Source organism: Oryx dammah, unplaced genomic scaffold (assembly GCF_014754425.2).
Source record: "Oryx dammah isolate SB20612 unplaced genomic scaffold, SCBI_Odam_1.1 HiC_scaffold_29, whole genome shotgun sequence".
In the NCBI taxonomy this organism is placed as follows: domain Eukaryota; kingdom Metazoa; phylum Chordata; class Mammalia; order Artiodactyla; family Bovidae; genus Oryx; species Oryx dammah.
This window is the reverse complement of record NW_024070213.1, coordinates 12,527,967-12,552,323: the sequence shown is the minus strand read 5'-3', so window position 1 is coordinate 12,552,323 and position 24,357 is coordinate 12,527,967. Positions and strand designations below refer to the sequence as shown.

The 24,357-nt window shown below is 49.5% G+C and overlaps 1 protein-coding gene and 1 non-coding gene across 3 annotated transcripts in view; one reads left to right on the top strand and one right to left on the bottom strand.

Moving 5' to 3' along the window:
- The window catches only part of B4GALNT3 (beta-1,4-N-acetyl-galactosaminyltransferase 3), a 100,692-nt gene that overhangs the window by 52,967 nt on the left and 23,368 nt on the right, over positions 1-24,357 (top strand). For both annotated transcript variants that reach the window (XR_005719755.1, XM_040233697.1), the window contains exons 2-3: positions 22,797-22,900; positions 23,863-23,940. Coding sequence is in view for 1 of the 2 variants with exons in the window: in XM_040233697.1 (XP_040089631.1) it covers positions 22,797-22,900; positions 23,863-23,940 (182 nt within the window). In the remaining variant the exon portion in view is untranslated. The remainder of the gene's footprint in view (positions 1-22,796; positions 22,901-23,862; positions 23,941-24,357) is intronic.
- TRNAG-UCC lies at positions 21,187-21,260 on the bottom strand. Its single transcript has one exon. It is a non-coding gene; the product is annotated as a tRNA-Gly (tRNA).

Sequence of the window (24,357 nt, the reverse complement as noted above, 5' to 3'; positions counted from 1 at the left end):
AGTATTAAATGAGATGATATTTATAAAATGTTTTAGTACACTGCCTGGTAATAGTAAATGCTGAATGTATTGACTCTTATTTTTTCTATTATTATTTCCAGTATTACGGTGCACTTATATGCTCCTTTCATTTGATCCTCATAACCAGTAACCCCCATAAGGTGAATCCTACTAGTGTCCTTACTGTAGAGAAGGAAACCAAGGCCTAAACATTGAGGTCGCATAGCCAGATACCATGGCATCTGACTCTGGACATTTTCTTTAAAAAATTTATTTGGTTTCACCGGTCTTAGTTGTGGCATGTGGGATCTTCAATCTAATCACGGCATGTGGGATCTAGTTCTCTGACCGGAGATCAAACCCACACCTCCTGCATTGAGAGCTCAGAGTCTTAACCACTGGACCACCAGGGAAGTCCCCTGTAGGACATTTTTTAAAAAACTTTTATTTTACTGGAGTATAATTTACAGTGTTGTGTCAATTTCTACTGTACAGCAAAGTGACTCAATTATACATATGTGTGTGTATATATATATATTCTTTTTCGGATTCTTTTCCACTGTGGTTTATCACAGGATATTGAACACATTCCCTGTTGTGTACAGTAGGTCCTTGTTGTTTTTCCATTTTATGTGTAATAGTTTGCATCTGCTAGCCCCAGACTCCCACTGCTTCCCTTTCCCTCTTGGCAACCACAGGTCTGTTCTCTGTTTCATAGATAAGTTCATTTGGGTCCTATTCTAGATTCCACATGTAAGTGATATATGATATTTGTCTTTCTCTAGCTGACTTCCTTCACTTTGTATGACAATCTCTAGCTCAATCTGCGTTGCTGCAAATGGCATTATTTCATTCTTTTTGTGTGTTCAAATAGTTCAGTTCAGTTGCTCAGTCGTGTCCGACTCTGCGACCCCATGGACAGAGCATGCCAGGCTTCCCTGTCCATCACCAAATCCCAGAGCTTGCTCAAATTCATGTCCATCGAGTCGGTGTTGCCATCCAACCATCTCATCCTCTGTCATCCCCTTCTCTTCCTGCCTTCAATCTTTCCCAGCATCAGGGTCTTTTCCAAGGAGTCAGTTCTTTGTATCAGGTGGCCAAAGTATTGGAATTTCAGTTTCAGCATCAGTCCTTCCAATGAATATTCAGAGTTTATTTCCTTTAAGATTGACTGTTTGGATCTTGCACTCCAAGGGACTCTCAAGAGTCTTCTCCAACATCACAGTTCAAAAGCATCAATTCTTCAGTGCTCAGCTTTCTTTATAGTCCGACTCTCACATCCATACATGACTACTGGAAAAAACACAGCTTTGACTAGATGGACCTTTGTCGGCAAAGTAGTGTCTGCTTTTTAATATGCTGTCTGGGTTGGTCATAGCTTTTCTTCCAGTGAGCACACATCTTTCAATTTCATGGCTTTCACTTCAGTCACCATCTGCAGTGATTTTGGAGCCCCCCAAAATAAAGTCTGTCACTATTTCCATTGTTTCCCCATCTATTTGCCTTGAAGTGATGGGACCAGATGCCATGATCTTAGTCTTTTGAAGCTGAGTTTTAAGCCAAGTTTTTCACTCTCCTCTTTCACTTTCATCAAGAGGCTCTTTAGTTCTTTGCTTTCTGCCATAAGGGTGGTGTCAGCTGCATATCTGAGGTTATTGCTGTTTCTCCTGGCATTCTTGCTTCTAGCTTGTGCTTCATCCAGCCCGGCATTTCTCATGATGTACTCTGCATGTAAGTTAAATAAGTATTCCATTGTATATATGTACCACATCTTCTTTATCCATTCATTTGTCGATGGACATTTAGGTTGGTTCCTTGTCTTGGCTATTGCTGTTTTGAACATGGGGGTGTTTATTTCTTTTCAAATTATAGTAGTTTTGTCTGGATATATGCCCAAGAGTAGGATTGCAGGATCATATGGCAACTCTATATTTACTTTTTTAAGAAATATTTATGTATTTATTTAGTTTCATTGAGTCTTAGTTGCAACTCAAGGGATCTTCGCTGGGTCATGCAATATTTTTCATTGAGGCATATGGACTCTCTAGAAGCAGTGCACGGGCTTAGTTGCTCCTTGGAATGTAGAATCTTTGTTCCCTGACCGAGGATCCAACCCACATCCCCTAAATTGCAAGGCAGATTCTTAACCACTGAACCACCAGGGAAGTCCCTATTTTTAGTCTTTTGAGGAGCCTCTATACTGTTTTCCATAATGGCTACACCAACTTATATTCTCTGAGACACTTTTGACAGTGAAACTAGATGCTGATAATAACTGCCAGGACAAACAATGTAGCCCGGGCCTGCCCCTAGCAAGCCTCACCTATAGGACCTAAAGGACCTTGGATTGTACTCTGAGTGAGCTGGGAAGGACTTGGTGTGTTCTGAGCAGGAAGTTGACGTGACATGCCTTTTAGTGGGGTCACTCAGCTGCTGGACTGTAGGGTCTGAGGGTGGAGGCACACAGACCAGACAGAGGTGTGGTGGCCAGGACGAGGTGGAGGCCACAGAGGTGTCAGAAGAAGCTGGGTTTGGGTAGTTTTTGAATAGATGAAGGGACCTGCTGATACATGAAATGTGGGGAGAGGAATCCAGGATGATTCCAAGATTCGTGATCCGGGCAGTTGGAAGGCTGGAATTACAGTTACTGAAATGGGGAAGATGGGGAGGAGCAGGCTTAGCAGGAAAAATCAAGAGTTTGTTTTCAAGCCTGTTGAGTTGGAGATGTCTCTCGGGTCTCAGGTTGGGGAATGGATTCATCACTCAGAGACACAAAGGTGGACTTCAGGGGGTGAACAGAGGGCAGCTAGGGAAGCCATCTTCATTCAGACGGGATTCCAAGGACTGGATGAGATTGGAGAGTAGGGGTGTGTAGACGGGTAACAGAAGGGGTTCCAGACTGAACCCCAAGGTGGGCTGTGCTGATGTGAAGGTCGGAGCAATGAGGGGCACTGTTAGCCAGAGGACCGAGCAGTGGCCAGAAGCGGGGCAGTGGGGCTTGCAGGGGTCATGAACTTCTACCTGGTACACGTCTGTACTGGGAGAGGGTGGTGCTCACAGGCCACTTTCATTTTAGTGAAACACTTCTGTGTTCCAGGTGGGAACCAAGGCAGGTGCCTGGGTGGGGCTTGGAGTTGGAGACAACCCAGGTTGCCCCATAAAAGCTATGACTCCTTGGGAGCAGTGACTCCCTTCCCTTCCCAGGCCCAGCAGCTCTACCTGCTTCCCAGAACACCTGCTCTGGATGCTTCTCCACCACGAGGTCTTCCTGGACTGCCAGGATCCTTCTCTGTGAACTCTAGGGGCCCCACTGTACCCTGAGTGTGTGAGGCAGACTGGGGTTGAGGAAGCAGGGCTCACAGGGCTACCAGGACGACTGTGAACTTTGAAGCCAAACAGGGCTAGTCTAGTTGGAATCCCAGTTGGGCCCTTTACGGGATCTTGAGCAAATCTTGTAAACTCTTTAACCTCAGCTTTATTATTGGGAGAATGGGGAGAGAAACATTTACCTTACGGGGTTATTGTGTGTTGGATATTAATGAATGAAATATGCGGGGGTGGAGTAAACAATCAGTAAACAGCAGCTGGGGCCCCTGGTGCTGAGGGAACCACCTCTTATCCTGCCTAAAGGGAGGAGATGTTGCTTTAATTCATTCGCAGACCTAATTATTAATAATCTTCCTAAGTGAACAATGGGGTGGTGGCAGTGAGGCGAGTTGCCTGAGGCCCTGATAGGTTAAGGAACTTGCCTAAGGTCACACAGCTAGAAGTGATGGGGCCGGGGCTCGATTCGATTCCAGACCTTCCTGGCTCCTGCACTGGTACAGAGCCGGGCAGAACCGCTACTGTGTACATACTAGATGCTCAATGAATCCAGTAAGTGACCACCGTGCAGCTTCCACTTTCCTTCCACAGGTTCTTTTTAAGCTTCCTTCCCACTGTGAGCCATTTACTATAGCCCTTGCAACTCTAACAAGCTGATCCAAGAAGCCACTTCAAAATAAATATGAGACTGTGCCTTCTTTGTGCGAAGCCTGCATGTGTTTTTGTGCGCTGGTGAGCTCCGAGGAAACCTAGTGCGGTGCTCAGCCTGCTCAGGGGAATATTTGCATCTTACTCTCCAAATTGCCTACAACAGGCCCTTTGAAAGATGGAAAACATATTCCCCTAAGACCTGGGAATGCTAAACAGTTAATAGATCCCCAAGGGTCTTCTGTGTTACTAGGATACCGACCGCTATCATGGGTCATTAAATATCAAAGTTTAAGCTCAGGAGGCCAAAAAAATAATCTCAGTTCTCTGGGCCTCACTTGTCTTCACAAGTACCCCAAGTGGGAGAATGTTCCAGAAACCATTTCAATATCACGCAGGTGAAACGAGAGTTGCTCGGACCGAAAGTCTAAGATCTAAGAGGTCGTGATCACAGCAGGTCTTGGCTCAGTGGTCGCAAGCCCCCCTCTCCTAGTCTTTGGAGCGTGCTTGTGGTCCTGGCTCCTCTCCAAAGCTCTCTCTCCCACTTTCTCCTTTTTCTGGAAGGATCTGCATTCTGTCCAGTTTGGAGCACGAACCCTTGAGTTCCTCTTTGGTCCCTGCTGGACTTTGATGTGTTGGCTTGCTGAGGTTCTTTTCTTTTGAAGATTTTTTTTTTTTAATGTGAATCATTTTTAAAGTTTGTTGAGTTTGTTATAGTATCGCTTCTGTTTTATGTTTTGGTTTTTTGGCCTCAAGGAACGTGGGATCTTAGCTCCCGGAGTGAGGGAATGAGCTAAGTCGCTCAGTCGTTTCCCACTCTTTGTGACCCTATAGACTGTAGCCCTCCAGTCTCCTCTCTCCATGGGATTCTTCGGGCAAGAATACTTCAGTGGGTTGCCATGCCCTCCTCCAGGGGATCTTCCCAAGCCAGGGATTGAACCCGCATCTTTTAAGTAGCTTCCTGACCAGAGATCAAACCTGCACCCCCTGCATTGGAAGGTGGAATCTTAACCACTGGATCACCAGGGAACTCACTCACTGAGATTCTTTAAGACACAGTGGGCACACGGATTCAGGTTGGGTGACTGTGCTTCTCAGCTCTGTTGTTGTTCTGTTGCTAAGTTGTATCTGATTCTTTGAGACCCATGGAGCTCAGTATCCTCAGCAAAAAGTGGGCAGAGTGAAGCCCCTGCCCCCTTACATAGTGCCTTTCTGGGGACGTTTATCCTGGAAGTCTTTGCTGCCAGGGGAGCCGCTTGGACACCCTTAGCTTTCCACCCACTCCACATGTCCTTGACATGGGGGGATTTCAGAACTCATCCAGCCTCTCAGTAATTCCGTGCTGCCCCCACTTCTGTGTACTGCTGGGGCTGGCTGTCCCTCTGTCTAGTGCAATCTGTGGCTCAGAGGAGGAGCGTGTGGGGAACAGTTGGGGGGTGCAGGGTGAGGGCACAGCTTGGCTACAGGGTCTTGGAATGAACTTTATCCTCTGGAGCTATTTGCGCATCTCTGGCCAGCATTCCTGTTATCCTGGCTATACATAGGCTAGACAGAGTTGTATAGATTGGTCCTGCCGGTCATTTCAACAGCAAATTCAGCCAATTTGGTGAGGCTAAGACAATGGTGATCTGTGAAACTGATAACTTAAGGTCAGATAAACAATGTGGCTGTTTGACCTGGGTTTCCAGGAAAGATGAACTGCAGCAGACGTGCTGTTGCCTTGGTCAGACCACAGAGCCTGACTTTGGGTTCAGAAAGTTTGGTCGCTGACACATCAGATGATCAGTGGACTTCATCAGATTTTCAGTCTTCTACTCATTGCCCTTTCCCCTGTAGACCTGGAGCTGGTGTTTTCACTGTTTGAGATATAAAAACCCTATATTAATAGTTTACTTTTATACAAATCTATTTTTTAATTGAAGGATAATTGCTTTACAGAATTTTGTTGTTTTCTGTCAAACATCAACATGAGTCAGCTGTTTAATCAGCCATCATGGAGGGTTTCGTTGCATTTGTGAAGCTGAGAGTAGCCTGGGAGAGACTCTCTTGGGGTATTTAGTTCAGTAGTGTCAGCGCTTATGGAGATATTTTAATAACTACACTGCAGTCCAGTGAGCAGAGTCTTATTTGTGAAGGTAGAAAACAGACAAAGTCAACCAAGTTTCTGCTTGGGTCCTTTCCCACCAAATACATTTGTTCATTTATTGTGAATTTTAAAATTAAAAAAAAAATTGACCATGCCATGTAGTGTGTGGAACCTTAGTTCCCTGACCAGGGATTGAACTGGCACCCCCCTGCAGTAAAAAGTACAGAGTCTTAGCCACTGGACCACCAGGGAAGTCTCTGTTTGTTCATTTATTTTAAGAAGTTGTTGTTAACCCAGAGAAAAGGATATTTTTTCCTTCCATCTGTCAATAGAATATAGATAGATAGCCTGGCAAAGGAATATTTAATGTGCTTGTGGATATTTCTGTGAAAGTGAAAGTCGCTCAGTCATGTCCAACCCTTTGGAATCCTATGGACTATACAGCCCGTGGAATTCTCCAGGCCAGAATACTGGAGTGAGTAGCCTTTTCCTTCTCCAGGGGATCTTCCCAACTTAGAGATTGAACCCAGGTCTCCCTCATTGCAGGTAGATTCTTTACCAGCTAAGCCACAAGGAAAGCCCTGTATATATAGATAAATGATTTTTAATAAAGGTGTTTAGAGGACAAGCTATGGTGAAAATGATGAAAGTTATTTCAGTAAAATCATCAGTCGTTCATTGAATGTCTTCATTTTTTTTATGCCATTATTTACAAGCATATCTAGTGCAGTTGGATTTGTTCCTTAAAGTTGCTTTCTTTTGCACTTTACTTCAACCACTTTTTAGATCACCTACTGGAAAACATCATACAAAAGTAAGTTTGAATAAACATTTGAGTGTTATGCATTATAATAGACCAAGTTTATTTTTTACTTAAAATATTTATATTTATGTATTTGATTAATAATTAATTAAAAGATGTTTGCTCCTTGAAAGAAAAGCTATGACCAACCTAGACAGCATATTAAAAAGCAGAGACATTGCCGACAAAGGTCCATCTAGTCAAAGCTGTGGTTTTTCCAGTAGTCATGTACGGATGTGAGAGATGGACTACAGAGATAGCTGAGCACTGAAGAATTGATGCTTTTGAACTGTGGTGTTGGAGAAGACTCTTGAGAGTCCCTTGGACTGCAAGGAGATCAAACCAGTCAATCGTAAAGAAAATCAGTCCTGAATATTCATTGGAAGGACTGATGCTAAAGCTGAAACTCCAATACTTTGCCACCTGATGTGAAGAACTGACTCATTTGAAAAGACCCTGATGTTGGGAAAGATTGAAGGCAGGAGGAGAAGGGGATGACAGAGGATGAGATGGTTGGATGTCACTGCCGACTCAATGGACATGAGTTTGAGCAAGCTTCAAGAGTTGATGAACAGAGAAGCCTGGCATGCTGCAGTCCAAGGGGTCGCAAAGAGTCGGACACAACTAATCGACTGAGCTGAACTGGTTTATTTGAGGGCTTCCCAGGTGGTGCAGTGGTGAAGAATCTTCCTGCCAGTATACGATACAGGGGTTCAATCTCTGGGATGGGAAGATACCCTGGAGTAGGAAATAGCAGCCCACTCCAGTATCCTTGCCTGGGAAAATCCCATGGACAAAGGAGCCTGGTGGGCTCAAATCTATGAGGTTGCAAAGAGCTGGACACGGCTGAGCAACTGAAGAGCAGCAGCAGCATTTATTTATTTGGCTGCACTGGGTCTTAACTGTGGCATGCGGGATCTAGTTCGCTGACCAGGGATTGGACCTGAGCCTCTTGCATTGGGAGCATGGAGTCTTAGCCACTGAACCACCAGGGAAGTCCCTCCCAAGGATATTCTAAATAATCCACTCTCCCATCTTCCCCAAATTCTGTGAAGTCTCTTAAGCATTATGGAGCTAACTCCATGGTGTGTCTATGTCTATACTTTCAGCTGTATCTGCTTTTATGTGCCCCTGCTTAAAAAAATATGCCCCTCAGACAAGTCTCAGATACTTTTGTTTTAGGAATCATGGTCAATTATTGAGTTAAGCTATTTTTGCATGGAAGATTCAGAAAATCCCCCATGATGAGACTGCTCACTCCCCCTACCTGCTGTTCTAGTGAAACCACAGGGGTCTTACCCCCTTTGACACCACAGGGACACTTGGCCCAAGCTGAGGCTCTCTCCTGGGAATTTGTGTTCTGAGCGGAGACACACAGGGTTTGGAGCATTGCTAGCTGGTGGGGACTCCATCGCTGCCCTGGTTTGGCCTGCTTGTGTGCTTCTCCTGATTCTGTGGGCCACACTTGTAGTCTTTCCTGAGGTCACCTCGTGTCTAAGTTAGGAAGGGAGAGAGAGAAGGAGGGAAGACAGGCAGGTATGCCTCTGATGCTAACTGAACATACTGTCTTGAGGAAGAGCCGGTTTTTCCAGTTCTGGATTTTGGCTCCCAACCCATCACCGTTGTAGCCACGTTACATGTTACAGTATGCAGCTTGTAGCCCACGCGACTCTCCGGGGGAGTTCAAGATATCCCAAATGGCCTCCACCCCCCTGTACTATGTTGATGTTACAGAAACCTCAGCTTGCACTCATGGGTTCATAATGCTTGCTCTGAGCCTCCGTACCTGTCTCCCTGAGGACCAGTTTGTGGACTGCTATTGGCACCGGGCTGCAGTTCCAGGGGCCCAGGCAACGTCGCCTCTCTCTGAGGCTGGGTTGTATTGAAGTTGCTTGTTTCCACACAGGCTGGTGGACTAGGACGTCACTGTCCCTGAGGAGGGCCCATCCTGGGTCCACTTGGAAGTTCTGTTCTCCCTCCTAACCTGTCACCGGGGAGGCTGCTCTCTGCTCCCACCAACGGTCCCCAGACCACCTGTATCCTCAGGTGAACACGAGGTTCCCACCGTGTCTCTGCCATGAGGGTGGCAGCCTGATCCCTGCCCTCTGGCCTGTTTCTGGAAGGATGGACAAACATTTAGGCAGTTTAAGAGAGTGGGATTTTCTTTTAGTATTTATTTTTGGCTGCACTGGGTCTTTGTTGCTGCATGAGGTCTTTCTCTAGTTACGATGAGCGGAGGGCTAATCTCTAGGTGTGGTGCGTGGTTTTCTCATTACTGTGTCTTCTCTCGTTGCAGAGCATGGGGCTCTAGGAGCGTGGGCTTCCATAGTTGTGGCTCGTGGGCCCTAGAGTGTGCAGGCTTAAGTAGTTGCAGCTTGCAGGCTCTATAGCTCTGGCTCAGAAGCTGTGACACAGGGACTTCTTTGCTCCTCAACATGTGGAATCTTCCCGGGCCAGGGATTGAACCTGCATCCCCTGACTTGGCAGGTGGATTCTTATGCTCTGTGCCGCCAGGAGAGTCCGTTTTTAGCAGTTGAAAAGACAGTGCCTTCCGGAAAGAAGGCAGGGATTGGAAGCGACACTCACCCACCCATGTTCAGAGCACAGTGGCTGAAGGTAGATATGACCCAGATGTCCATCAGTGGATGAACAGAGAAACAAAATGTGGTCCATCCATACGATGGGATGTGGTCCAGCCTGCACAAGGGAGGAAATTCTGACACATGATACCATGTGGATGAATCTTGAAAACATTAAGTGAAGGAAGCTGGACATAAAGGTCAAATATTATATGATTCTACTTAGATGAGATGTCCAATGGTCAGATTCATAGAGACAGGAAGTAGCATGGTGGTTCTAATTCCAACCGATTTACATGGTGGGAATATAATAATGAAACCTGATTCTTGCCAGCCTGGTGCTAATGGTCGACCCTCTTCCAGAATGGGTGCAGCCAGCTCCTCCCCCACCCAGGCTCCCTGTAGCCCACTGAATCCCACAGCCACAGCTGAGTATGGTGCTGTGATGTGGTGAGCATTGAGCCCTTGGCTCTAGCCTGGGCTTACCCCAGCTCCTCTTTGACATTGTTAGGCAAATCCATTAACTAGGCTGTGGGTCTCTGTGACCCGTCAGCAAGGTGGACACGACTCATAGTGTTGTAGAAACCAGTAATCGAGAAACCAAGCACCACATTCGGAGAGTTGGAAAACTCAGGTTTATTACACCAGTAGGCTCAGAGGAGTTAACCCCCAAGCTCTGAGCCCTGAACAAAAAGGTTACAGAGTTTTTATAGATCTACAGTAGTGGGCAACACTAGCTGCTAATACACTTGTTTAAGCTAAGGGGTTTCATGCGTGGGAACAGCAGTCAAGATGGGGAAGGGGATGCCTAACCTTTAACCAGACAGGTGTGATTAAGCAGACTTGCAGGGCTGGACAATTTCAAAGAGCAGGACAAGGGTGACTGAGACAAGCTCCAGTTCCTAGTATTGTTAAGTTCCCACTTTCTGAGACTAGGTGACCTACATGATCCAGACTTTATAAGGAGCAAGCTGAGTTACAGAGGCAGAATGAGCAGGATGTTATGTAAAATTTTACCTTTTCCTCTTCAATAGGATCGGGATGAACATATAAGAGAGCTCTGATCTGATGGATCCTATGGATGGATCTGGATGGTATGGGATGCCAACTCGGGGCTGGGGGTATCCCATGGCAGTGGCCTCCATCCTAAGTGTGGTCTCACCCTTGAGTGATATTCTGGGGCACAAGGAATGCAGGCTCCAGGTTCTCCGTTGGAAACCAGAGCAGCTGTGGGCATGCCCTTCTTCCCCACTCTTTGCCTTCCTTCCCAGGACAGGTTACAACAACCTCAGCTTGACTTTGGCAAGTAGCTCCGTCAGACCTCCCCTCCTGGCAGCTGGCAGCCCTTCAGATCAGACCCTGCATCTTCCTTGCCCTCAGGCTGATGGAGAAGGGAGAAGCAAGGTGCTTGAAAGAGTACGTTGTTTTCAGGGGAGACACCTGGGGGGAGGGGCCTGCAGTTCCGTGCCTCCAGGTACCAAACCGTCCCTCTGTGGACCTTGGAAACTGTCTTAGCCTCAGGGTTCCTCTCTCTTCCTCCTTCCTTTGGATTCTGTTGTTTTCCCACTCAACTAACAAAGGATACTTGTTAGGAAATATTTGTCTAAAATGAGCCGGGGCTTCCCTGGTGGTTCAGTGGTAAAGAATCTGCCTGCCAGTGCAGGAGCCGTAGGTTCAATCCCTGATCTGGGAAGAGCCATGTGCCATGGCACAGTCAAGCCCATGCACTTCAGAAGCCCAAGTGCCTAGAGCCCCCGGTGGCTCCAAACGCCAGGGCTTCCGTGGGCCACGTCAGGTCTTCAGGGAGGTCCTGTCTGCTGGGTTGACTCCAGGGTTTTCTTCCGTCTGTGTTGCCTCTCTTGAACTCTGGGATCCTAGAGACTGGTTCTCGGACCCCAAGAAATGTTAGTAGAGCACTTTGTCTGAGGTTCCCGCAAGTCTGGGAGATAGCCACAGTATTGTGCCTTTAGCTCCCGTGAACCCAGCTGCCCAAGGTGCACCTGTCTGTTGTCTGCTTGGGCACCTGTGTCTGCTTGTGCTCACCCTGCATGGGGTGGGGCCCGAATCCAGAGCAGGCACGGGAGGCGACAGACACATCAGTCCCTTCATTCACACGACGTCCATCCCAAGTGCACCTGGAGTGGAGGGATGGGAAGGACTCCACTTCTACCTTTTTCTCCATCGCAACACTTAGCTGAGCTCCAAGGATATAACAGGTGCTCAGTAAATGCCTGGGGATTGGTTGGCATTTGACTCATGCTCTTCCCAGTCTGCCAACTGCTTACCCTTGACCACCTCTGAACTCCCGCTTTTCTCCAAGACAGGAAAGGGTCGTCCCTCTGCTTCTCCATGTTTAGAAGCTTGTCTGTGTCCCAGTCAGGAGGGATGACTGGACAAGACAGTCTGACCTGAAGGGTCCTCGTCCTTGTCCACCCACCTGGGGGTTAAGTGGGTGTGGGCCAGTTTTAGAAACCCTGGACCCTGTTGTGTGTCCATGTGCTGAGTTGCTTCAGTTGTTATCTTGCGATCCCATGGACTATAGCCCGCCAGGCTCCTCTGTTCATAGGATCAAAGTGCTCCTCTATTCCAGGTGAGAATACTGGAGTGGGTAGCCATTCCCTCCTCCAGGGATCTTCCTGACCCAGGAATCAAATCTGAGTCTTTTATGTCTTCTGAATTGGCAGGCAGGTTCTTTACCACTAGCACCACCTGGGAGGCCCCCCTGGACCCTGTTACCTCTAGATTTTCCAGAAGCCATCAAATTTCATCAAGCGTCTTTTCAAAACTCCCCCAGACAGAACTGTATGTGTATCTGTGACTGTGCCGTATTGACCTGGACGTGTACCCAGGGTCTGAAAGGTTGTCAGTTCTGTTTTTTTTCTTTGTCACGGTGATGGTGATGAAGACAATGTCCTGGAGGTGCCCTGGTGCCTGGCCAGACCTTCAGGGGGGCCGATGTGGGTCAGTTCACAGCTGGGGGGTGGCAGGAAGTTACAGGGCGGTCCGTGTGCAGGCTCATCCTATGCTCCCCAAGCGGAGCACAGAAGACAAAGGGCACTTGCTTCCTCCCTCTGTCTCCTTGCTTCATCCACCCACTCAGATCTGGGAGTCCAGGTGAGCAGGACACAGGTAGCAGGACTAAAGTGCCCAGCATGTCCCTGCACAGCTCCATTGCCCTCTTTGGGTCCCCTCAGGCAGCCCAGGTAGGGCGGTAGGGACAGTCCCTGGTGTCTGGCTGGCAAGCCCCCTCCTGCCCTGCTCATCCAGGCCCCACAGCAGCTCCCGGCTGGCTGGGCGGGGTGCTGGGGGTGGGTGAGAAGCTAACTTGGCAGGGAGGAGAGGGCAGCTGGCTGTTTGACTCTGAGCACAGCAGCTAGAGAGGGCAGCAGGCAGGGAGGGGAAGAGGCTCTTTGGGGCCCTTCCTGTATCTCTGCTTATCAAATCAGAGGGTCTGGGGAGACATTGGGGCCCCACCCATCTCCCATCCCATACCCCCTTTCCACCCACGCACCTGAGCTCCGAGTCAGCGTAACCCACCGCTGCTGCATGCCTTGCCCTTGTGTTGAGAAGGACAAGGCTCAGAGACCAGGCCTGTATGCAGATGCTTTCTGTCTGGTTTTCCAGCTCTGCGGGGGTGTTTGGGTCTTTCTGGGCTTCCCTGGTAGCTCAGATGGTAAAGAATCCACCTACATTGCAGGAGACCCCAGTTCAGTCCCTGGGTTGGGGAGATCCCCTGGAGAAGGGATAGGCCACCCACTCTATTATTCTTAGGCTTCCCTGGAGGCTCAATGCCACCAGGTGGCTCTGCCTGCAATGTGGGAGCCCTGGGTTTGATCCCTGGGTTGGGAAGATCCCCTGGAGAAAGGAATGGCTACCCACTACCATATTCATGCCTGGAGAATCCCCATGGACAGAGGAGCCGGGGGTCGCAAATAATCAGACACGACTGAGCGACTAGGCAAGCAGGCACGGCTGCTCCGGGGCTTGTTTGGGGAGGTGTTATTGGCTAAATTGGAGGGGCAGGACCTAGTGTGGGAGGTGTGGGGGTGAGTAGGAAGTGACAGTGATGGTGGCGACAGAATTGGATTGGGTTCTCAAGTGTGTCCCGTAGAGCATGGAATTTAGGGTTCGGGGTTCAAACCCTACCTGCTGTCCCTGTGACTTCAGTGAGGTTTTTATCCTCTCAGTCCGGATTTCCTCTAGGCTTGTCCTGAACAGAGCCATCTATATTTCTTTTGCTATAAACATGTGTATGACCCATACATGCTAAGGTTGCAGTAATAATCGTTCCTCTTGCATCAGGTCCCCGGGGTGTCACGACTGGAAAGAAAAGGCTGTGTTTTTGCTGTCTGAGACTCTCTCCCAGGTGACAGTCCCTGGTTCCACCCCTGGCTGTCTGTGCCACCTTGGGTTTCTGGTGGCGCCCAGGGCCTGCTGGCATCCAGCCACAGCAGCTTTGTTCTGCGGGGCCCATGTGACTGGCCCTCAGGTGCACGCCAAGGTCGGTCAGTCTTGCTTTCTGGTCCCAGGAAGCAGTGCTGGTTCCCAGCCTTGGTGGAGCAGTGCCCGGGCATCACGACCTCCCGTGCCCTGGACAGCCTGCTGTTCTCTGGTGGGACGAGGGCTCTTTCTCTGTTTGGCTCCTCCAGGGTTCATCACCTTGTCTCTGTACAGATGCTGAGCTTCTTAGCAAATCGTCTGCATTCACCTCGGGTCTTTGGGTCCTTTACCCGCCCTCCTGGCTCGTCCTTCAGCCCCTCCTTCCTGCGGCCCTCGAGGTCTCAGGCCTTCCTGTCTTGCAAAGTGCATCTTAGCTCGGGCAGACGCCAGCCCTTTACAGTGCAGCCCTGCCCAGGCCGGAGGTGGTCCATCGCCCCTGCCTGCCGGATCCACTGCACCGCGCCCCCCACCCCTGCCCCCACCGCCATGCTTGCCCCTCTCCTTTGACACCGTCCTCCCCATCTGAGGGATGGCAACTCCAGTTTTCCAACTGCCAGGGTACAAATCCAGAATCATTTTTTAAAATTGGAATTTAATTGCTTTACAATATTGTGTTAGTTTCTGCTGTACAATGAAGTGAATCAGCCATATATATATATACCTGTAATCTGCTCCCTCCCCACCCCCCATCCCACCCCTCTGGGGCATCACAGAGTGCCAGGCTGAGCCCCCTGTGACGTACAGCAGCTTCCCACTAGCTCTGTTTCACACGCCAGCGCTGCTCTGCCAGTGTGTCCCATCCTCCCCTTCCCCCGCTGTGTCCGCAAGACCATTCTCTGCGTCTGTGTCTCTAGTCCTGCCCTGCAAGTAAGTTCGTCTGTGCCATTTCTCTAGATTCCTCGTATATGTATTCATATAGGATATTTGTTTTTTTATTTCAGACTTACTTCACTCTATATGACAGACTCTAGGTGCATCCACATCTCTGCAAATGACCCTATTTCGTTCCTTTCAGTGGCTGGGTACTATTCCGTTGTGTATGTGAACCACAATCTTTTTAAACCATTTATCTGTCATCGGACATTTCGGTTCTTTCCGTATCCTGGCTATTGTAGATAAAGCCGCAGTAAACACTGGGGTACATGTGTCCTTCTGAATCATGGTTTCCTCGGGGTATATGACCAGTCGTGGGATTGCTGGGTCGTATGGGAGTACTGTCATCTGGCCATATGGGAGGACTTCCCTGGTGGCTCAGAGGTTAAAGCATCTGCCTGCCATGCGGGAGACCTGGGTTCGATCCCTGGGTTGGGAAGATCCCCTGGAGAAGGAAATGGCACCCCACTCCAGTATTCTTGCCTGGAGAATCCCCTGGACAGAGGAGCCTGGTGGGCTACAGTCCACGGGGTAGCAAAGAGTCGGACACGGCTAAGCGACTTCACTCATGGGAGTACTGTGGTTGGTTTTCTAAGGGAACCTCCGTGCTGTTCTCCATAGTGGTTTGCATTTCCTACAGCAGGGCAAGAGGGTTCCCTCTGAGTCATTCTTGATTCCTCTCCCCATGTCCAGTCCATCAGCTGAACCTTCACCAACAACCCCAGGTCTGTCTGAGCAGTCAGGAGCTGCCTCTCTCCCTCATGGGAACATCTCTGTGGACCACGTGACAATATCAGCAAGAAACTCAGACCAGAGACCAGGAGAAATAAATGCAAGTTTCACATCTGCCAAAAGTGCACGTGTGCCGAGTCGCCTCAGTCGTGTCCGAGAAGAGCCTGGAGGGCTACGGTCCACGGGGTTGTAAAGAGTCGGACACAACTGAGCAACACGTGACCAATGTTGAAAGAGCTGCAATGTGTTAACTGCTTGCCCTGTTCCAACACCGAGTCCTTTACACAGACGATCTTATTCACTGTGTGACTTCAGTTTTGTGTCCTTTCGTCTCTAAGGAAGATGACAGTTCACAGGGAGGTGGTGAGGATGCAATGAAATAATACACATGAGAGTTTTTTTGGGAAAAAAAAAAAGATAATGAAGGACCATGGGCTGTGCATATGGTGTATTTTCACCAAAGAGCTGAAGAGATGATCTCTAGGCCTTTGAAGAGTCCATGCTGTGCAGAGGAGGAGTGTTGGCAGCGTGGGGGCTGATGCTGAACTTGATAGCCCAGCTCTGTGAGGGCAGAATGTGAGGCCCATTGCTGGTGCTTTGTCTGTCACCTGAGATGGGGGTGTCTGTCTCCTGGCACAAATGTGACACCTGGTGCAGGAGAGACAGGCCCTAGCAGCTGGCACTCTGGCTGGGAGTGGGAGTTCACTTAGCTGAGGGCAGGTGACAAGTGTCAGTAGTTGAATTAGCACATTCTTTAGCTCCTGGTCCCTGCAGAGGCTGATCAGGGCTGGGGTCTCCACTGGCAGGGTGAACACAGGAAAAGCCCCGTGCAATGCCTGACGCCTATTATGGACTCAGTGAATATTAACAGGGGTGGAGGGTAGGGGGGCATAGGTGGATAATGGGAGGGGTGCAGGGAGCAGTTGGGCAGCAGAGAGGAGACTGTCTGTACCCCTACCACAGAGTCACTGCTGGCCTGCAGTCTGCCTGCTCTGTACGAAGAGGAAAGCAGTGGCCACTGGCCATCTGTGGTTTGCAGCATTCTGAAGCATCTGGAGTTCACATCTTCAGCAGATGTTGTTGAAGGAAGGAGTGTTAACTGTGTCCAACCGCACACCAGGCCTAACGGACATCACTGGCTCCTCGTGGCATTCCCGTGGGGCAGGCATCATCACCCCCACCAGCTGGAGGAAGAAACCAGGCCATAGAGCTTCAACTAGTTGCTCACGCAGTCCGGCCACTGTTTCTCATGGAGGAAACCCAGAGAGACCTTTCTGACTCCAGAGCCTTCTTGTCTTTTCCATACTGTGACATCTGCAAAGAGCATTTCCTGCTCCTTGAATTGCTAACCTGGGCTGTTGACTATCTCGCTCTAGGTATTTCAAAGCCATGTACCTAACTGGGCCCTGCGTCTGTGACCCAGGCAGGGCCCAGTTAGGTTTAATCACTGGCCTCCCCTCCCCTCAATGGATTCGTCCTTGTTCACTGGGAAACCCACCTCTTACCCTCTTTTAAAGAGAAATAAAGGGACTTCCCTGACAGTCCATTGGTTAAGACTCTACACTTCCACTGCAGAGGATGCAGGTTCGATCCTTGGTCGGGGAACTAAGATTCTGCATGCCATGCAGTGTAGCCAAAGAAAAAAAAATAGAAGCAAAGGAGACACCAACATAAAGAACAGACTTTTGGATTCAGTGGGAGGAGAGGGTGGGATGACTGAGAATAGCATTGAGATATACACATTCAGTTCAGTTCAGTCACTCAGTCGTGTCTGACTCTTTGTGACCCCATGAACTGCAGTACACCAGGCCTCCCTGTCCATCACCAACTCCCGGAGCCTACCCAAACATGTCTGTTGAGTCGTTGATGCCATCCAACTATCTCATCCTCTGTCGTCCCCTTCTCCTCCTGCCCTCAATCTTTCCCAGCATCAGTTCAGTTCAGTTCAGTTGCTCAGTCGTGTATGACTCTTTGCGACCCCATGAACTGTAGCACGCCAGGCCTCCCTGTCCATCACCAACTCCCAGAGTCCACCCAAACCCATGTCCATCGAGTCGGTGATGCCATCCAACCATCTCATCCTCTGTCGTCCCCTACTCCTCCTGCCCTCAATCTTTCCCAGCATCTGGGTCTTTTCCAATGAGTCAGCTCTTCCCATCAGGTGGCCAAACTATTGGAGTTTCAGCTTCAACATCAGTCCTTCCAATGAACACATAGGACTGATCTCCTTTAGGATGGACTGGTTGGAACTCCTGGCAGTCCAAGGGACTCTCAGGAGTCTTCTCCAACACCACAGTTCAAAAGCATCAATTCTTCGGCTCTCAGCTTTCTTCACAGTCCAACTCTCACATCCATACATGACCACTGGAAAAACCATAGCCTTGACTAGACAGACCTTTGTTGACTAAATAATGTCTCTGCTTTTTAATATGCTGTCTAGGTTGGTCATAACTTTCCTTCCAAGGAGCAAGCATCTTTTAATTTCATGGCTGCAATCACCATCTGCAGTAATTTTGGAGCCCAAAAAAACTGTTTCCACTGTTTCATCATCTATTTGCCATGAAGTGATGGGACTGGATGCCATGATCTTAGTTTTCTGAATGTTGGAATTTAAGCCAACTTTTTTACTCACCTCTTTCACTTTTATCAAGAGGCTCTTTGTTCTCTTGTTCTTTGCTTTCTACCATAAGGGTGGTATCATCTGCATATCTGAGGTTATTGATATTTCTTCTGGCACATTACCATATGTAAAATAGATCACCCATGTGAGTTTGGTGTATGATGCTGGGCACCCAAAGCCGGTGCTCTGGGACAACCTAGAGGGACAGGGTGGGAAGGGAGGTGGGAGGGTGTTCAGGATAGAGGAGACACATGTATGCCTATTCATACATGATTCATACATTTATACATGATTCATACTGATGTATGGCAAAACCCATCACAATATTGTAAAGTAATTATCCTCCAATTAAAATAAGTAAATAATTTTTAAAAAAAGAGACAGAAGTAGAGCCAGGCACAAGTTAAAGGTGACGAACAGATTGAACTTAGAACTGTCACAATATGAGAGAAAAACCATGGTATAGAGCTAAGCTCAGTTCCAAAGACAGCAAAGGCAGCTGGGGATTCACAGCACATAGGCAGAGTCAGGGGTCAGCGGATGGGAAGTGACCAGGAGGAGCCATCAGGCTGGGGGACTCCTGCCAGCAAGCCTAACAGGACCCTGGCTACCTATCAGGTTCAACTATCAAGGATAGGGGGAATTCTTTAAGCAGACTTAACAGGATTCTTCCTAAAACCTGGGCTGGGCAGGCCAAGGACAGGGCCCAAGGACAAGGCCTAGTGAAAAAGAGAGCTCAGAGGAGCCCATCCAGAGTTTGGTCTAGGAGCGGGTATTCCTTGTCCCTTCCCAGCAAACACAAGGACAGGGCATGGTGAGACCACAGTGAGAGTCCATTGACCATGGGGCGAGTCATCTCACCTTCTGCGTGACTTCCAGGAGCCAGAGAATTTGGCTGGAACTGAAGACAAGTCTGTGGGAAAGAATGTGGGTGTGAGACACACAGGAACCCCTGTGTGTGAGAATGCGGTGCGTTGTTTTCAGAGTTGTGTCCTCATGCCTGTGTCTACAAGGAGATGGTCTTCAGTCACCGCACAGAGTCAAGAACAGGTGACCCAATCGTCCCCAGGCAGAGACAAGGCAGTGCCTGTCCACCCCTCCCCTCCCACGGTGTGAATCACATGTCCCCTAGGCCCTCTGCCCCTGCCACTAACCCAGAACCCCCGGGGCCTGGGCAAAGATGGGGCTCCATCATTAGCGGTGTCTGAGCGGGGTTAGTCGGGGACAAGCATCTCTCCTGTGAGCTGGTGCAGAAAGTCAGGACCAGACCGGAACACTCTTCCTCCTTCCGCTCCCCTCCCCTGTCCTCATCTCCCATCACCAGCCCCAGAATCCTGCTTCCCTAAAACATCTCTCTGCATTGAACTAGCCTGACCTGTTTCTGCCTGCCAGCTGGCCTGCCATGGAAACAGCAGAGACCTTGATGCGGTGGGATAAACCTGCAAAAGTCTCGATAAACACAACACCAGCAGACGGCTAATGTCTGCATAGAAACCCAGGGGCACCGATCTCCAGCTAAGACCTCTGCCCACCAGATTCCCCACAGTCTTCCCCAGACAGCATCCCCAGGAGAAAATGTAGGCTGGACGAGGAAACACTGGCCAGTGAGACAGACAGGCTGTCTGTGCTGACCCTGGCTTTGCAACAACAGTGGACTCTGTGACCTTCAGCTCTCAGCGTCTCTTTCCCCATCTGTGCAGTGGGGTAATCAGACCTGGCTCATCTCCCCAGAATCTGCAAGGCTCCAATGAGATCATGCCTGGGAGGTGCGAAGCAAACCCTGAGGACCACCCCCAGAATGTAATTGGGCAAGAAAAGCCCCCCCTGCACCCCACTTTCCAACTCCCTCTCCCAGAGTCACTCACACACACACCTGGGCAAAATGCTGGTGTCTACCTGCTGTGGCCTGTGTTTGTGGGTTGTGCTCTTTCCTCTGTGTCTGCTTGGCTGGCGGTGTCTCTACCAGTGCTGGTGTGGGGGTCCTAGGACGCTTCGGCCTCCGGGCAGATCTTGGCTCCTAGGGGCCAGTGATGCGTCTCACTCCCATGCAGCGCCCGCTATGGTGTCCTGGGGGATCATTTAAAAAACATTTATGTATTTGCTTTTTTGGCCGTGCTGGGTCTTAGTTGTGGTACACGGGATCTTTAGTTACAGCATGGGAACTCTTAGTTGTGGTAGGTGGGATCGAGTTCCCTGACCAGGGATAGAACCCGGGCCCCCTGCATTGGGAGCATAGAAACCCAGGGGCACCGATCTCCAGCTAAGACCTCTGCCCACCGGATTCCCCACAGTCTTCCCCAGACAGCATCCCCAGGAGAAAATGTAGGCTGGAGAGGAAACACTGGCCGGTGAGACAGACAGGCTGGGGTCTGTTAAGTGGTCGAATATACATTGAATGTATATACAGTAATACACATTCAAGTGGTCAATTTCAAGAGGTAAGTTAAACTTACCTCTTGTATTCAATGTATATGCATTCAATGTACCTTACTGTATATACATTGAATGTATATTACTTGAATATATATTACTGTGTACTGTTGTTAATTAGACTCTGGGGTCCAGAGTCTTAGCCACTGGACCCCCAGGGAAGTCGCTGTCCTAGGGGCATCTTGAGGAAGCAGTTGCAGAGGTTCCTGCACCTTTGCAGCGAAGTGGTTTCCGTCTGAACTATAGTGGTTGGCCCGATCCATGACATGATTTCACTTTTAATGTTCCCATTACCCAGGGTCAACCACAGTCTGAAAATATTAAATTGAACATTCCAGAAATGAGCGATTCATAAGCTTTCAGTGCTGTACTGTTCTGATCAGTGTGATGAAATCTCTCAGTGTCCAGTTCCATCCTGCCCAGGAGGTGGGTCACCCTCTTTCTCCCCCACCTCCTGCCGTTGGTCTCCTAGTGGCCATCTCGGTTATCAGCCTGTCCTGGCATTGCACTGCTTGTGTTCAAGTGACTCTTATTCTACTTAATACTGTCCCTGAAGTGCAAGAGTAGTAATGCTGGCAACGTGAATTTGCCAAAGGGAAGCCTTAACGTGTTGCTTCTTTTTGACCACACCACGTGGCATGTGGGATCTTAGTTCCCCAGAGCAGGGATCGAACCTGTGCTCCCAGCAGTGGAAGTGCGAAGTCTTAACCACTGGACCACCAGGGAAGTCCCTTAAAGTGCTTCTTTTAAGTGAAGAGGTGAAACCTAATAAAGAAAAAAAAAATCATATACTGAGGTTGCTAAGATCTACAGCAAGAGCAAATCTTCTACTCCTGAAATTGTGAAGAAGGGAAAAGAAATTTGTACTGCTTTTGCTGTCAAACCTGAAACTGCTCAAGTTATAGCTTCAGTGCATGATAAGTAAGTGCTCAGTTAAGATGGCAAAGGCATTCGCTTTGTACAGTAAAATATTTTGAGACAGAGTGACTCGTATAACTTTTATTACGATACACTATATTATTGTTCTATTTTAATTTTCATATTATTAATCTCTCACCGTGTATAAGTAAACTTAATCATAGGTGCGTAGGAATAAACAGCATATATATGTAGTTTGATACTATGTGTGGTTTCAGGATATCTGCTGGAGGGGGTCTTAAATGTACCCTCATGGACAGGGGGTCAACTGCGTTTGCTAAGTGAGCCCAGATAACTGGGGCTCCATTTCCTCACCTGAAATGAGGACTAGGCGGTCTTGTTTTTTTCTTGGCTGTGCCAAGTTTTAACTGTGGCATGTGGGATCTAGTTCCCTGACCAGGGATCAAACCCGGGCCCCCTGCCCTGGGAGCCCAGGGTCCCAGCCACTGGACCCCCAGGGAAGTCCCAAGTAGGTGGTCTTCAAAGCCCCTCCCAGCTCCTGGAAGCCTGTGATTCTGGCTCATGTTTCCACATATCAAAGTCTCCATCCTGCTCAAGCGTCCCCCTCACCTGGGGGCAGCCCCAGCCCCCCATGGACATCAGTGCTGACGGCTGAATTCTGACTTTCCCACCCTACCCTCGGCAGCCCCTCTGTGTGATGGTAAATGCACACGTGTCCCCTCGTTCTCACTACGGTGTGGCTGTTACCTTCTCAGGTTGTGTGTGAGGGCACAGGCGTCAGCCGGCTCACAGCCTCCAGGTCAGTCCAGGAGGAGCCGGTCTTGGAATCTCACATCTCTAGCTGTTGCTAGATCTGATTGGTGGACACCAGGTCCTGGCTCACCCTTTCCTGCCCCCACCCCCAGCTCTGGCCGATCCAGCTGCCCAGCAACTAGCAGTGGGCAGGGGGAGGGCCTCCCAGTCAGACAACCCCACAGGCTCCCTGGCTTGGAGGAGGGAAAGTTGTGGAGGGAAAAGCTTAGCTCCACCGTCCTGTGAGACTCTTCCTTCCCCATGATGGTTTTTGGGCAAATTAGGCCTGGAGAGGCGGCCTGTGGTGGTCACCACGGCAGGACAAAGCTCCGCTTTCACCCGGCCTGGCTCCCTCTCTGACTTGGGAAAGACAGCAAATCCCAACAGGAGATGAGCTCCTGTCCTCGCTTTCTGCCATGTTGACCTTGGCCAAGGTGTAACTGTCTCCTGACACCCCCACCCCCACAGCCAGCCGTGAGGAGCAGCAGAAGGAATACCATTTCCTCAGTTTTCCTGCCCTGAGTCTCACGGATCTGTGCGACCTTCGGGTCATACTGACCTTGTTTCTCTCTTCCTCTTTCCCCTGCTCAGGGTACGGCAGCTGGAGGGAGCTGGCCAAGGCTCTGGCCAGCAGAAACATTCCGGCTGTGGACCCGAATCTGCAGTTCTACCGTCCCCAGAGGCTGGGCCCCAAGGTATGTGGCAGGGTCAGCCATCCCCTTGCTGCTGCCTTAACTCAGGTCCCCTACCCGCCCACCCACATACCCCTGAGGGCATCCTCCGCTTTCCCGTGTTAGGAGAGGCAGAGCAGAGGGACGCCCTGGATGGCAGGCTGGTGTCCCAGGCTCTCCTACCTTGTGGGTAGAGATATCCATCCTGCCCTCCCTCCTCAAAGCCTTTATTATGTCTTCAAGATGCCCAAGTCTGAGCTGTCCAGGGATGTGGCTGCCATCTCTGCAAGAGCAGGGGCTGGAGGACGGACCAGCACGTCTCACCTCCTGCTGGGATGACTGGGCTGGTCCTCCAGTCACAATCCCGGATGCTGGCAGCCAAGAGTCACAGATGATGTGGTAGACACCCCTCCCTGCAAATAGCTGCAAATAATGGAGCATTTTCCTGATAGTGTTTCCTGGGCTGCTGGTCCCCAGAAGCAGCTCTGGGTGGGGGTTTGGGAACTCGAGGCCAGTTCAGCCTGGAGCCCTAAGGTTGAGCTTCTGAGCCTAGAACAGATACTGCCCCCAAGGCTGGACCAGAGCCTAGCTGACCGCATGGACCTACAGGGTAGGGAAGAGTTGGGGTGTCCCCAGGGGGACAAATGTTAGGATAAATGAGTTACACCCTAAGGGGGTGTAGAGGAAGAGGGAGGCAGGGTCCCTGTCCTCAGGAGAGCCTGGTCTAATTAGAAAAAAATGCTTTTGGTATGGGAAGACTGAGAAAAGTCAGGAAAGCAGAAACATCCCAGAAGTATACATTGGAGGTATGTTGGTGAGGGACGGTGTGTGGACCAGAAATAGGAATGTCCTTAAGTTGACAAGCTTCTGACAGCAGGACTGTGTCTCTTGACCCTCTGCATCCCCTCAGGCACGTTCAGAGGGCCCCGGTCCTATCGCTGCTCCCTTCATATTCTCACCAAGTTCATTCTTCTCTGTTCTGCCAGGATCCAGGCTCAGCACGTGGTGGGAGTGGAAACAGCAGCTACCTGAAGTGGAATAAGCCGGTGCCCTGGCTCTCAGAGGTGAGGCTGCTCCTTGAAAGGCAGGGTTAAAAAAACAGTGTTGATATTAGTAAGTAACTCCAGAGACCACAGAGCATTTTATTCTAGTGGTTATTATTAAAGTTTTTCATCTAGGGGCTTCCCTGGTGGTCCAGTAGTTAAGACTGTGCACTTCCGCTGCGGGGAGTTTGGGTTCGATTCCTGGTTGGGGAACTAAGATCCCACATGCAGCTCAGTGCGGCCAAAAAAAAAGTTTTCTTTCATCTAATTTGAAGAAAAAAGTTAAGAGTTCCAGGCTCATTGAATTTTCTTCCTTAACTAACATAGAGAAGTGCTAACACTTGTGGGGGGGCTTCCCAGGTGGCTCAGTGGTAAAGAATCCACCTGCCAATGCAGGAGGTTCAATCCCTGGGTTGGGGAGATTCCCCTGGAATCCAC